Source organism: Stenella coeruleoalba (assembly GCF_951394435.1).
Source record: "Stenella coeruleoalba genome assembly, chromosome: 5".
In the NCBI taxonomy this organism is placed as follows: Eukaryota; Metazoa; Chordata; class Mammalia; order Artiodactyla; family Delphinidae; genus Stenella; species Stenella coeruleoalba.
In genome coordinates, this window is record NC_137150.1 from 99,423,070 (window position 1) to 99,439,262 (window position 16,193).

Genomic DNA, 16,193 nt, shown 5'->3' on the forward strand with positions numbered 1-16,193 from the left:
TGCTCTGCAGCTCTATTTACAATAGCCAGGACATGGAAGCAACCTACATGTCCATTGACAGGTGAATGGATAAAGATGTGGTGCATATATTCAATGGAATACTACTCAGCCGTAAAAAGAAACAAAATTGAGTTATTTGTAGTGAGGTGGATGGACGTAGAATCTGTCATACAGAGTGAAGTAAGTCAGAAAAAGAAAAACAAATGCCGTATACTAACACATTATATGGAGTCTAAGAAAAAGAAAAAAAAATTGTTCTGAAGAACCTAGGGGCAGGACGTAAAGCAACTATACTCCAATAAAGATGGTAAAAAAAAAAAGTTATCTGTAATAAAGTAGTGGTTAATAAGAGCATGGGCTTGAAACCAGAGTACTCTGTGGCTGAATATGGCTTTATTATGTATAAGCTGGTTCATTTTGACCAAATAATTTAATCTCTCTAAGTCTTAATTTCCTTGTTTGCAAAATGGGCATATGTAATTCTTGTGATTTTTAGCATTGTGAGGAGTGAAAGAGATGACAAATAAAACCTGTCTCAAACTTATAAACTTCAGTAACTCTTGCTTATTATTAATATCAAAGAGAGACTACCTTTCCTGATAGGATGAAGCAAAGGAGGAAAACATGATAGATTCTGGCAGGAACAGAGTATCAGAGGTTTCCATTTAAATAAAGAACTTCATTAGACTACATGGAAAGCCCATATGCTTCAAGTTCTAAACAATCCTTACATAACACACCTTCCTATCCTGTGTTTATTTATTCCACCATGAAAGCAATAAATGAGGGGCTAAAAATGATCATAAATTCCTGCCTTGCTGCTGTTTCCATCTTTCAAAAAGTTATCAGGAACTGTTACTTTGATTTAGTTCTGAATAAAGCCCTTTGAAGTGTGAACTTGGGAGAAACTGATCATTTTAATTTTAAGATACCTAACAGCCTAGGAAAAAAGCCTTGTCCATAATTGTAGATGTTAAACTTCAGGGTGGCAGTTTAAAAAATTGTCTACAGATTGAGTACAAATTCATGTTCAGAGATTCTATAAAGAGTGAAGGATAGATATCTATAAAATAAAGAATTCCAACAATGCAAACACAATTATCCTAAAAAAGAAAAAAATTAGAAAGTGTACTAAATAACTGCAGCACAGGGAGCTCTGAGCTTAGTTATTATAAAGACACACAGCTAAATTGTAAGGCAGAAAAACTCAGGAATGACACTGGAAAGGACGATAATTGTACTGCCTAATCTAATTGAGATGGAGAACGACCTGGATAGTTTAGGAAAATTCACCTGTATAAACTTGATGAAATTTAATAGGAATATTTATAAAGTGGGACTATGAGAAAACATGTAAGTTTGGATAGATAGACAATATATATGGTTTATATAGATATACACTGTGGCCATATAAATAAAATATAGCCCAGCATCATAAAGTCAATTGAACAAGTATAGAAATAGGCCTGGCTTAAAAGCAACTCATTTGAGAAAGATCACTGGGGATAAGCTGGTAGTAAACTTTCCCTATGCCATTAGTGTGTGGCAACTCTTCAAAAAGCAAATGCAAACTCAGGCTGCATTAGTTGAGGCCTAGAAGGAATGGTGCTACCCTGGTTTCTGCATTGATTAGAAAATATTTGGAATATTGAGCTCAATTCTGAAAAGATTTAGAGAAAAACTCTAGTTCTCCAGAGGAAGGTGATCAGAATGATGAAGTATCCAGAAAGCATGTCAGATGGAAATGTTTGAAAGGTTTAGACAATTTAGGCAAGAAAGGAAAGATTTATGAGGTTCACATGTCTTCAAATATTTGAAGGGTCATGGAGTAGTGCGGAAGAAGGCTTAGGTTTACTTTGTATAAGTTCAATTTTGCAGAACCAGTACCAGTGTGTAGTGTTTTAAGATTATATACAGGGCTATAAGGAAGCATACTGTTACTCACAAAGATTCTCGATTTATTGGAACTGCTCCTAAGGAAGGGAATAGACTTCCTGGTGAGGTAGTGAACATTTTCACTGGCAGTGTTCTGATAAAGGGTGGATGGTTAATTAGACTCTACTTTGTCTCATCTGCTTCTCACAACAATTATGAAATAGAAAGTCATTTTCTTTTTATTAGTTGCCCGATAAAAGCAAAAAACATTCCTCTTTTCTTTAATCATTTTACACTTTCTAAGTCATTAAAAACTAAAACTGAAAAGGCACTAACCATTACTAATAGCTAAGAAGCAGGACTAGAGTTGTATTTGCTTCAAGAAAAAGGAAAATCCTAGGCTTTGAAGAGAAATTAGGTATAATAAAGAGCAAGTGTCACCCACCTCTAAAATCTCTTGAAATTGCCCAAAATTGCTCTTCACAATCTCCACGCCTCTTATTCTATCACTTCTCTCTCCCCCTGTCTAAACTGCATTTTCTTCATTTTGGCATTCCTTCTCTTTCAAATGCCATCTCCCTTATGCGATCTGATTGACTAGTTTGCAGTTATCTCCAGATTCTTTGAATTTCAGTAGTGGTTTATATGTATCTTTTGCTCACTTAAGATGCTGCTTCTCTATATTTGTCCTTTCTACCTTATATACTAGACTTTCCTTAGCTTCCCTCTTGAGCCTGAGTTCCTTTTTTATTCATTTTAGTAAACCTCATGGTACCTACTCATAGTTGCTAAATAAGGAAAACATGAATATCATTCATTAGGAGTGCAAAGCAAAAATGGTCTTGGAGACAAAATAGTAAATAAACTCGTAATATGTTATTCAAACTAGGTTTGAAAAATAATGATATTTTTTATACCATCAGCTATATGGTGGATTGTAAAACATGACTACAAATTCCTCCCAACTCTGTATGCATGCCCCTTCACAATGTGACTTTGTTGCTCTTCTCATCAAGAGGTAGAATCTGTTTCTTCACTTTGTTACGTTTGGGCTGGCCTTGTGACTCACTTTGACCAAGATATAGTGTCAGAATTAGGTTGTAGGAGTTCAGAGCCGAGGTCTAAAGAGGTCTTACAACTCTTTTTCTCATCTGCTTGAAACACTACCTTGAGATGTCTAGCCTGTGGGTGGAGGTGAAGCCATATGGAACAGAGATGAATCCTCCCTGCTTAGAACCCCCTAGACAAACCACCTGACAACAACAATGTTCAGTTGAGCCACCATTATGGGAGTGACCTCACGTGAGACCAAAAGACAAAACCCCCAGCTCCACCTGAGCCCAGCCCAGACTGTTCACCCATAGAATCATGAATAAATGAAACAATTATTATTTGAAGCCATTTAGTTTGAGGATGGGTTGTAACATAGCAATAAATAACCTGGACAGGCTACAAAGACAAAAGCCTTTAGTTAAATACACAGACAATTAGACTGAGAACACAAGTATCACTATGGGAACAATCAACTAATTACCTTATGCTAGAAGAACTACAGTGTGGCATAAGCAAATCATATAATCATATAATTCACATCTTTTTGTTCACCAATGTAAGAATGCACATGGTCTCTCAGGCAGCATTATTGAGTGTGTAGCACTATTAAATAATTGTAGAACATAAACAACCTTTTACTTCTTTACAAGAGAGAAATTTACAACTGTATCCAATTTTTATATGAACTTATCCCCCAAATGTATTTTTAATGAGTCTGCCATCTTTAATACATTCATATTAAACTTAAAACTCCAAATGAACTTCAAGTTTGGAAGTTTACTATATGAGATAGGTGGACTTCAAAGATGGCCTGCAATGATCCCTGCATCCTGGTATTCATGCCCTTGTGCGATTCCCATTGTGGCCTAGACCTAGTATCATATTTATAGCCAATGCAATAAGGCAAAGTGATGTGATGTCACTTCCATGATTAGGTTACAATAGATTGTGATTTCCATCTTGCTAGCAGACTCTCTTTCTGGGTTTAATGAACTAAGCTACCATGTTGGAGAGGTCCACGTGGCAGGAATCTGAGAGTGTTCTCCAGCCAACTGGCAATGAGGAATTAAGGCTTTCATTGCAACAACTCTCAAACTGTACCTTGATAGAAGCCATATAAATAAGGTTCGAAGTGTATCCTTGACTATTTGAGCCTTCAGATGAGACCACAGCCCTAGCTGACACCTTGATTGCAACCTTATGAACAACCTTGCAGAAGCTAAGCCATGACTGAATTCCTGACCCATAAAAACTGAGATAGTAAATGTTCTTGCTTTAAGTTTTAGGGCAATTTGTCATGTAGCAAGAGATAACTAATATACTATGATAAGGGATAAAAACTGTTGCTGTTGATGTGTGGGTCTTCTTTTTTCTATTTTGGCTCTTAGCCTTAAAAGAATGTATCATTATTTTATTTTTTTCTTTGTATATAAGATGTATCCAGTCTTCCCCTATCTCCTTGGAGTACTTTTTTGAAAATAGGTGCCAAGTTTCCTTCATTTCATCAAATATTTTAACAATATACAAATTAGAAGAAAAAGCCAAAGGGGAAAAAAGTTTGAAAATTAATCAGTCCCTCGTAAGTTATAAAAATTTTTCAAAATTACCTCATCTGTTATACAAATGCAGTACAAAATAAAATCTCAGTGTAATCTTTTCTGTAAGATTTTGTATTTCACTATGTGAATGCAAAGGCATATAATAAGTTCTATAATTTTGGTCTAATTCATCAAGTAAATTTAATATAAAGTATTTCAACTACTATAATTCACAATTGTCCTCTATAAATTTGGTCTTTTGTCTCATTTTTATATACTTTGTATATAATATGCATTCGATTTTATATTATATTGTGTTGTACTTTAAATTCCATATTAGGATTTTTGTTGATAACCAGATAGACATAGTCATTTACAATAATTATTTGGAACTAATTCTATATCCTTTCAGTCATTCATTTATTTATTCATTTGTTTATTTATTTAACAAGTATTTGTCAAACAACTACTATGATGAGGCAACTTGTAAGATTGAGAAATGTGTATGTGAGATAGCAAATGTACACTAAATAGCCCCCCAAAATAAGAGGTAGTGTTGAAATGTAAGTAAAATAAAGTTAAAGTCTATTAAAATTGATAAATTAACCAAAGTTCTTAGATGTGCCAGGAATAAATTGATGACTTATTTACAATGATTTTACATTAAGATATTGAAATAAATTTCTTTTGTTAAACTCATTTCATTGTATGGCTTGTTTAAATAAAAAATAAACACATATATGATAATTATAATCTCACAAGATGTAGGAAAAATTAAGTTTTGAGTTTCTTTAATTAAAAACAAAAAGAAAAAAGAAAAGCATTTGTTGAGATGGGCATAGTTCTTACTGTACTGACAAAAATGAAACTTCATTTTTAATTACTAATTTTCAACGAACTGAAAATCATAGGTATCATTCCAGTTACCTAAGCCATTAGCTTTTGAATTTTTCATCAATATGCAATATTTTAATATCTTACACCATAATATATGTTGAGAGTTGGGCACAGAGTGTCATTCTTCTATCCATATTAACTGAATATAAAAGCTATAACTCTTTTTAACCTAATAGTCGTTCCCACCTTTTTACTGAGTGTCTATAGCATGACAGGTCCTCAATATGTGTCATCTCTAACTCTTACATGAATCCTGCAAAATAACTATTATTATTATGAATCTATTTTATAGATAAAGCAAATTTCCGAAAGATCAGTAAATTGCAGAAGGTCACTGAGTGAATTAGTAGCAAAGCTGTGATTCAAGTCTGCATCGGTGTGCCTTCAGTCTCTGTGTTTTTAATTCATATCATAATGTCCAGGGAGAATGGACTGTGAAATAAAATTCATATTTTATGGCAAAACAAGAAAAATTTAGACAAAAATTCTTTTCTGCCTTCTGGCCTCCTTTCTCCCACCACTGTGCATTGTGTATCTGCATTATCGTCCAGACCTCCCTCATGGGCAGAAATACCTGCTCAACCATAAACAGCAACATTCACCTAGCATCAACAAGACAGCTCCTTAAAAGATAACATTACTTCTTGATCTTGTAAGGGTCACATGACCCACCATGATGATGCTTAGATCTGGATTATGTAAATTTCTCAATAATAAGTAATTTGATCTACAGCCATCTGTCTCAGAAAACTTATATAACTGTGCTTTGACTTCTATCAGGTGGAACAGTTCTCAGAGCTTTCTGAGATGCTCTTCCCAGGTTAAAATCCTCAAATTTGGCTCAAATAAAATTTTCCATTTCTTTGTTAGATTGACTGATTTAATTTTTTGTCGACAGGATAAAGCCCATCTTTCATTACACCATTTGATTTAGAAAGCTATGGAATTCTTGAGTAAAAAGCACAAAGATCTTGCCAGAATCTGTTGTTGATCCTACTTTCAGTCTATTGGTTGGACAAAGGAGTTTCCTAGAAAAGAAAATGAATCTGACCTCTACCATAAATCCTTTAAGTTGAAAGACAAGGACAAAATTTGTATCTGATAAGATCATCTCATCTAAAGATAGAGGAAATGAGCCATAAATTCAAGTTACTCTTTGTAAAAGTAAATTGTGCAACCGCATCTGGAATACTGCCTACGTTTCTCATTGTCATGTTGCAAAAAATTATACTATAGCTGTAGAAGAGGAACAAAAATAATAAAGGGGATGAGAAAGTTTAAGATAACTGAAATTAATAGATTCTAAACTACAGAGAAGAGGTTTGCTGAGGGATGGCAGAGGAATTAAGAAAGGTACATAAAGCAAGCATTTTGCTTTGCACATTATCATGTGCAACTATGACCTCAAACGGGAAAGGCAATAAGGGAATCAAATATTAGGCTGAATAAATCACTGATTTGGCATTCACTTTTTATATCCTTTTTGTTGTCCTTTTGACTTTCTTTTACCTGCAGATGATTGCTGAGAAACCAACAGCTAAAAGTTCCTGACTTTTCAAGGAAGAGAAAAAATAATGGTGACAGTAAGCCAGGAGAAGACAAGGCAGATAGTGGAGGTGGTAATGAGTTTTGTACAGATAAAGGGACAGAAATATGAATGATGGGGAGATATTATGCATTTCCGTTGAGACTAGGGAAAAAGGGAAGGTCAAATATAAGAAGGGTGCCCTATGGGCTTAAGAGACCTAAGAACGATTTTTTTCAGTGGAATAATGTTTCAAAATTTTAGATACTCTGCAAGTTTTTCATAGAATGGTTTAGGTTCAGTACTACTCTGAAAAAGAAATAGCCTTCCAATGACCTTTTTCAGCCCATGATTAAAATTTAGTTTACTAGTTTTCTCATTATCTCTCAAAGTATGTGTAAAATAATGATTCTACCCTAATCTGACTTGGCTCTCTTAGCCTGGGAATTTCTGTTTTACTGTTTCTGTTTTCCTCTGGCCACAGTATTTCATTTTATCATGCAAAAAGTCAAAGGAGATAGATGATCTTTATCGTCTCCTATGCAACAGAGCTACTCACTTCATTTAAAGGGAAATGTGCATTTTCATGGAAATTTTGGCCTGTATTGATGAACTAAGAAAGATAAACTGCCACTATTAAACATAATAGCGATATACAAAAGAAAAAAGTCCTAGAAAACACATTTTAAAAAATAGTAAAATTTACACCGAAAGATAGCATATATAATTTAAGAATATACATACAGCCTAGATATTGGATAAATTAAATTTTCCAAGGATTTGTCACATAATATTTGGATGGTTATAAAGTTGAAAATCCCAGGACAAAGGTTGTGGAAGACAGGTTGAATACATAGGTCTTTGATAAGCATAATGACTTAATATGAAAAATCTAATTAGCTCAGTGCCTTTTTATAAGTAGATATTAGTCATCTAATAAACATTTTTCAGTGGACATGTTAAGAAATGTCATAGGTTAGGTGTGATATCATTTTCCATGCTCTTTTCTTTCTTTTAATGTGACTATTTTGGGGTTCATTTTTTAATAACACATTTAAGAAATAATGATTATATTATATTTCTCCCAACTGGAAACCTGGAAAGCATTCTTGACTATTTCTTTGCCAAAAAACATGGAGGCCTTGCAGATTTTTCCTCAGCAATGAATTGTGAATCTAAGCATCCTTCTCTATCGCTACTCTCAGTGCCTTAATGGGACCTGATATCTTTCATCTGACAATTATCAAGACTTGATATCTTGCCTCTCTTTCCCATCTTCTCCACAACACTCCCTCTCTGTACAGCATCCACATTTCCCCTTAAGTCCTTTAATTTACACTTCCAAGGGGAACAGGAATATCTAATGCACACAGATGATAAAGAAACGGAATTTGAGAAGAAACAATCAAATGGGTGGGGAAAAAGTAAAGAATATGATGCAACCAGAGGAAAGTATTGACAGTAAAAAGTTGGGCAAGTAAACAGTTGTGCAATTATGTTGATGAGGTTCAGGGCGGGCTGCCCCAGAAGGTGCCACTTTGGCACGAGGAGTATTTTGAAATGTAGATAATCGAGGACCAACAGATGCAAGGAGAGCTTTATACCACCCTCTTAACTGCCTAAAACCACTTAGATAGAGGATCTGGTCCAGGAAGAGAGCTAACATCAAAGATAATTACAAAGACTAAGAGCTGGGTGCCTAAGCTTGCAGGGGGCAGGGGGCAGGGCCTTGAGATCAAATTCATCTGTGCCCCATTGTCTCTGTAAGGCTTGGCAAACATTTGTTTACCAAACATTTGCTCTTCCTATCCACCTATGACTTGTCTTCCTTCCTTCTGAAACCCCAAACCCCACCCACTTCTTCTCAGCTCAAAATGGCATATAAGCTTCAGTTGCCTGCCTGTCAGTGAGAGCCTCTCATTGTCTTTTTGGGGCTCCTGTAGTACATAATTAGATTTTTTCCTCCTGTTAATGTCTTACGCCAATTTAATCAACAGACCAGCCAAAAGACCCTAGAAGGGTAGCGGAAAGTTTTTCCTCCCTTACAATGTCATGGATGTTAGAAAACTCTATTAATTCCTTTGTTTGACTGAACAATGTTTTTTTCACACTGCTGCTGAGCTTTAGGAACATGACCTAATGGGGTTAAGTAACAACAGGCCAGGGGCACAAAGAGGGAAGTTATATTACAATAGCTTTTTCTCATAAAGCATTTTTATTTTTATGATTTTTCTGAAGATAGTAAATGATCACTTAGTATATTGTTTGAAAGCTGAAATAGTCAAAGATGAATAATTATAAAAGGGACACTGATGTTAATCCTATACACCTATACATCTTCTGTCTTTGCCAAAAAAAATGAATCCCATTATGACATACTAGAGTTTAGACAGAGTAGGGAGGCCGTGATATTAAAATAGTCTCTTTAATCGTTATGGTTTGCTTTGGCAATATCTGTCATACTTTTTTTCAGGATAAAATTATATTTTCGTTAAAAAAACCCAAACACTAAAGATAAACTGAATTTATTTGTCTTGCTAACTAAAGAATGTCACTAGCACTAGCCATCCAGCTCTATAAGGACTGAGTTATTAGCCACTGCAGCCACTGACCTTTAATACACCCTGAAAGGAGTTCAGGGCAGAAATCAGGAATGAAGGCACTCTGTGTTCTGGGAAAACTGGCAGAACAAGTCTTCAGCTAGTTAGATATTTTCTGGAGAAAATTTTTATGAACCTGGATTCTTGTATCTTCCCATACTTAGAAAAGCACTAAAACCATTAACTAAGATATCTGTTCCTCCTCATGACTATGACTAGCTGCAACCTTCTACCGAGTTGTGAGATGTGCGCTTGGTTGTACGTATCCCACTTGCCAAATCCCCCTTTACCTCTTTGGAACAGTTTCTCAGAGCTATCTGAGAGGCTGTCTCCCAGGGAACAGTCCTCAGTAAGACAATGAATGAACTCAACTCGCAGTTTTTAAATTGTGTAGTTTTGGTTTTTTTTCAGTTGACACTTTGCACACCTCAGACACTTGATTTTTCTCTCTCAACAGATTTCAGTCATTGGTGTTTAAAATATGCACAAAACTCTACAACAAGAAATACTTCTCCTGTACCTACATGAGTATGGAACAATGCAGTATGAAAGGTCATACCATTGTTTTCTCAGGGGCCAGAGGAAGAAAGCCAAATATAGGGTGCAATGGAATTACTCAATCTCCTCTCTTTTCTATTCCTCTGCTGTCTTAAGAAAAAGAACCCCCAAACTAATGGATATAACGCAATCACTCTTTTTCAATTATGCCTTTAATGCCTATTGACGTGCTTTATGTTCATCAGAAGAGAAGACAGAATCTGGTTCCATTCCAGGTTCTTAATCTTTCCGATAAGACAACCTCTTTGGCTGTGAGCATCAAGATTTAAGTGTATAGGACCCTAGTGTCAGCTTTCAGAGGGAAAATAGGCCATGGAGGAGATGAGATGATCCATGGTGCATAAGGAGTGAAATGACATAAGGAAGGGGTCTCTCCAAATTTCCTGGAATTCTCAGTGTAGTGCTAGCTCTCTGTGAAATAGTCAGCTTCTTGGGTGTAGTCACCCAGCACCTTGAGTTTAGAAGTGCTCTGCTGTTTAATGCTCTGTTGTCACTGTCTTGAAATTCTTAATAGTCTTTTTAACAAGGAACTCTACATTTTCGTTTTGTACTGGTCCCTGTAAATTATGTAGCCAGTCTTTCTGGTGAAGAAGAGTTTTGAAAGGAAGAAAGCCTTCTGGTGTTTGCAAAGACATGATACCCAGCTGGAATGGTATATTCTGCTCTCTCTAAAGGATTACACAGATATCCAGCATCTAGAGGAGGACAGCACCCCCTTCAGGATTCAGCCTTCCTTCTCTATTTAGTAGCACATTCCCCTCCCCTTTTTAGCTGCATGCATGGCTGCCCAGTCAGAAATTATATTTCCAAAGTCTCTTGCATTTAAGTGTATCCACGTGATTGCATTTGGACCATTGAGATGTGAATAGACATGTTTGCAATTTCAGGTTATTGCCTTAAAGACAAAGCTAATTGTCCTAAAGGCAAAGGCAAAGAGCCCAAACTCTTTCCTTTTCCTTCTCATAGACCAAAAGGTAGATGTGCTGGTGACCAGCTTTGACCATTCAGAGGATAACATGCTAGGGGAGGGCAGAGCAAAGAGTAGAAGGAACTTGGGTCCTTTCAAGACCTTTTGCATGAGAGCTCCTCTGCCAGCATGGATTACTCACCTTGGGTCAAGGACTTGCAAGAGGAACACATTTATATTCTGGGGTCTCTTTGTTATATTGGCTTGGCCTGTGCCCTAAGTAATGTACAGAAGAAATTCTTGGGGGCTGGTTCATAATAAATTTGTATTTATCCAGAATAATTGAATAATATAGTGTTCTGAGTATTTGAATATTCTACATATGGAAATTATTAGTTTGCATTAAAATGATATAAAACTATATTGAACCTAATTTTATACTCAGTGAGTCTCAGAACACTGCTGGATCTTGCAGGACCTCAAGGTCATCACTGTGAATACTAATTATAGTGTATGTCTGTAGACGTTGGGTTTTAAGTAAATCTGTAATAACCTATAACAAACTCCTGAAGTTGCATTTCCAAAATAAATTCCTGAATCACTCTAGTTTCATTGTAATTTGTCTCAATACTGAAAGGATGACTACAGGATGTTAAAAATAACTTTCATGGATTTTCTCATTGTTTGGAAACTGAATTTGGGCACTTGCAATACTTTTTAAAACAATAACATCATATATACAAAATAATTTTACTTCTCATTTTAAAAAATTTTTCAGTGACTAAAACTGCTAAGATTTAAAATTGTATGTTGATAAACCAGTTACAAAACCATTAAGGAATCGTAACTTCAAAAGTGTAGACTTTATGTTTACCTGCCCCAATGACTCTCTCAATGCGTATTCTTGAGGGATCGATCTCCTTTGCAAATTCATGGACTGCTAGGGATGGGTCTTCATATGTATCTGGATCTATGTAAGTTTTAATTCCTGGGAAGTGTACTGCAACAAAATAAAAGACTGAATTAGTTCAAGGGTATTCTAGTAATCAAACATCTTGTGAATATTTGAAATGAGGAGTGACATACTAAAGTAGTCATTCTTTTTTTTAACTGAACTATAAATGACTCACAATATTATGTTAGTTTCAGGTGTACAATGTTTTACATTGTATTGTACAATGTAATACATTGTACAATGTATTTTTATACATTACAAAATGATCACCACGACAAGTCTAGTTACCACCTGCCACCATACAAAGCTTTTAAAATTTTATTGACTATGTTCCCTGTACTTTACATTACATATCCATGACTTATTTAATAACTGGAAGTTTGTACCTCTTTCTATCGGATAATTGCTTTACAATGTTGTGTTAGTTTCTGCTGTACAACAAAGTGAATCAGCCATATGCATACATATATGTGTTTTTGTTTTCTTCAGGAAAATATCCAGAATTGGAATTGTTGGATTGCATAGTAGTTCTACTTTTACTTTTTTGAGGAACCTCCATACTGTTTTTCAAAGTGGCTGTACCAATTTACATTCCGGCCAACAGTGCATGAGGGTTTCCTCTTCTCCACGTCCTTGCCAACACTTGTTCTTTGTTGTCTCTTTGATAATAACCATTCTGACATGTGTGAGGTGATACCTCATTGTGGGTTTGATTTTCATTTCCTTGATGATTAGTGATGTTGAGCATCTTTTCATGTGTCTATTGCCCATCTGTATGCCTTCTTTAGAAAAATGTCTATTTAGCTCCTCTGTCCATTTATTAATCGGGTTGTTTGTTTTTATGATGTAAGCATTCTTGTTACTTAAATTCAATTCTCTTTTCTATTTTTGTCTCCCCCCCACCCACTTGCCACCCCATTAAAGCTTTGAATACTTGGACTCAAAATTTTATTTACCTAATTCTCAATGTAAAATGACCTGGTAATTTCAGAGAGAGTGAGCTGACAAGTTCCATAAGACAGATTTTTATTATATTTCTGTAAAACGTTTAATCAGCTCACTTAGCCACTAGTACCCATATATTTTACATTTGATCTAGCTCAGGACATGGGGGAAACAAAGCATAAGCCTTCTCCCCCTCCAAAAAAAAAAAACAAGCCCCTTAGAGTCCCTCCTGGACCTTTGTACTCTAAGGCACTAGGTTTTCCTGAACTCATGTCCTAGTCCTGTGGTCTCTCCCCTTCCAGAAACTCTTAGGCAGTAAAGCACAGACTCCATGGCACAGTGACAGGGAGGACCACTACACTGTGGAAACGGCCCTGTCCTGCGTTCTTGTATTTGCTTCCATGGCCAAATTGCACATTGTCCTGGAAAGGACCCATTGTCTACCCTGGAGGGGAGGATAAGAATCAAAGGTCCAAATCTGGTCGCTGACCAGATGTAGCTGCTCCTCTTTCCCTGGTGGGTGCTCACAGCCCACAGGCAGGTAGGAAGATGAATAGGGGTGGCTAGAAAATTGGATGTCTGGTTGCATATTAATTTGCAACTTCTTCAGTATGTAAAGTAGTCACAGACTGCCTGTGGATATTCCTCTGTTTTGCTCACTGGTTTCTGTTTTCCACATCAGGCTGCTAGCTCCTGGAGGACAGGAGATCATTTCTTATACATCTTTGCACCTTTCCAAATACCTTAGGTGTAGTTTTATAGGCAATAAACACACAGCAAACCTTTACTGAATACAAATTAGTAAGGATTAAAAGATCAATGCTAAATTTGTGGCAGAGTAAATTATATCTGGTTTTGCTGCTTCTTAGATTTTGAAAACCATACAACACCCTGAATTAAGCATTGCCTAGGTCTCCTTAGAAACATGCTCTTGCAAGAATATCTCAAAAACAAACAAACAAAAGGCAATAAAATGAGTTTAGAGGAGGTGATGAAATGCCCATTATTAGCAATAATTTGCTTCATGAGTTCTTCTATGCCTGTTGTCTTCTTTCATTACTTTTTGCCTCCTGTCTTCTAGTACTGGATTTGAGAAGATTAGTACTTCCCAAAAGAGCTCCAGAAAATCATATTTCTCGATAGATTTGACTGATTCTGAAATGCCATGCTTTTCTTGACTTCTCAAACTCAAGAATTTGACTTTAGATTGGAGGAAACAAGAACAGATCATTTGTACCTCAGGATATTTTTGTAACAGTAGGAGTTGTGATTTCAGATTGAATGCTAGAAGCTCAAAGGCTACTATGAGATGATTAGTAGTATCATATTGATAACATTACTTTATGCACAGGTAACAGATGCCATTTATTAACTCATACATGGTTTTAACATTTAACCATTCAATAATTTAAAGTGATATACATTCTACAGAATAAACTGATTAGTTAGTATCACTTTTTTTTTTTTTTTTACAATATATGTAGTATAGGAAAAAAAAAACCCAAACTTAGTTTCAATTTTGAATATCTGGTTACTACTTATTCGTGTCTTCTTAAACATCTGTTTGTTATCTTTCTTCTATTGTACCTGGCTGCCTCAGGTTATTTTCATTGCTTCTTGCTGGGCCCATCTGGTTTAGTTTATGCTAAACTGCTAGTTGGAAAACAGGTAATAAATACCTCAGGAGCATCTTTTTCTTTTGCAGTTCATTACTGAATTCACTGCAGTGAATCTTAGAGTTGCTCAGCTTAAGTCATTGGTCCAAGTGTCTAGATCCAGGTTTCTGCCTCTATCTACATTACTTTCAGCTCATCCTTTGCCTGGTATCAGCTGTCTCGGCTCTCCCTTCTCTGCCAGGGCAGTGAGCCTCAAACTCTTTGTGAAAAGAACCACCTAAGAGAGCTTCCTGAAAATGCTTATGTCTTAGCCCTACCCTGGACCTTCTGAGTCTGAACTTTGGTGAGTAAGGGTGAAACATTCTAATGCAGCTTGTCCTCAGACCTCTCTCTGAGAAATCACATGAGCCTTAAAAATAGCCCTAAAGCATCCCTCTAGTTTATAATTTCCTCACTTAAATCCTTTCCGTTAGCTGGAGGGTAATATAGATCGAAAAGTCCCTTATAACTTGAGCTCAATTTGAAATAGAAGATGAGTTTAAATAGTTAAACAACTTGCCTCACATATTATCTCTATACTGTGGTTAATTAGAGGAAATCCCTTTCTTGTTAATTCAGCATCTCATGCCAGAGAATCTGTCTTGACAAAGTAGTTTGCAATTTGGAGGTGGAGGTGAAGGTGGGTGTTGGGGAGGAGATGGTGGCAATTATCAAACCAACTATAGTGGTAATTATAGCTTGCTTGGGAAGAGATCCTTCAAATGAATATAACCTTGTAGTCAGCTCAAGGATTTCATACATATTCTAAGAGTTAAAGAGCTGATTTTCTTTTTTAGTGTTAATGAATTGTAAATTGATTTGTTATATGTTAAATGACAGTCCCTGTAAGACGGAATAAGAATTCCTTAATATTTCTATGGCTAATGCTCCAACTAATGTTTTGGAGCCATTGTGAATGGTAAATAACTAGATATAATCAGTCATCTTGTATTTTTAGCATATTCAGTCTGTTGTGTTTTCCAGCAAGCAGAATTAGGAAAAAGGTATTATCATTTAATGAGAAGCAGGTGCAATTTCCACCAGCAAACCTAGAAACCAGATGAAAAGTCTTAATGCTGAAAGGTTGGAACTGAATTTCTTTGGCTTTCACAATTCATGGATACAAGTTTAAAATGAACTCTTGAAGTGCTGGAACAGTAGAAAATCATGGAATACAGTCACTGAATTACTTACAATGCCCATTCTGTAAGTCCTTTCTTCTCTTCTCTTCTGACTTCATTTTGGCCTTTATATACCATTGACATCTTTAAAAAAGGTAAACAGAATCTTATTTTAGTAATTATGCAGGATAAGAACCAATATTAATTAAAATACTTATCACCCATAGGCAAAAGTTATAAAGACCACTTTTAAGAACATATTTATAACATACAAAAATTCTCCATAGAAGGTTTTTTTTAATACATCAAAATTAGCCCCAGATAGGAATAAAATACTCTCAAGTGGATTGATTGATCCAAATGATAGGAAGCTTAGAAAATATTTAATAACAAGCAATAACCATCATGTCTTTCCTTACATGGTCTCTAATAGCTAGTCGATGAAATGCATTAAAAGTCACAATGGAAAAATTGTTTTTGATTCAGAATCTCAGAAATTTAGACAACTGTCTTCCAGTTTCAGTGCTAAACCTCATTTTTTTCTTTTAATATTAGAAATGTGGT

General features: G+C 35.6%; 1 protein-coding gene across 3 annotated transcripts in view; it reads right to left on the reverse strand.

The window, feature by feature from the left end:
- EPHA6 (EPH receptor A6) overlaps positions 1-16,193 on the reverse strand; it is a gene marked incomplete at its 3' end in the record, with an annotated part of 858,431 nt that overhangs the window by 259,679 nt on the left and 582,559 nt on the right. For all 3 annotated transcript variants that reach the window (XM_079923297.1, XM_079923296.1, XM_079923295.1), the window contains 2 exons: positions 15,703-15,773; positions 11,828-11,953 (listed from right to left, as the gene is read on the reverse strand). In XM_079923297.1, coding sequence (XP_079779423.1) covers positions 11,828-11,953; positions 15,703-15,773 — 197 coding nt within the window. The remainder of the gene's footprint in view (positions 1-11,827; positions 11,954-15,702; positions 15,774-16,193) is intronic.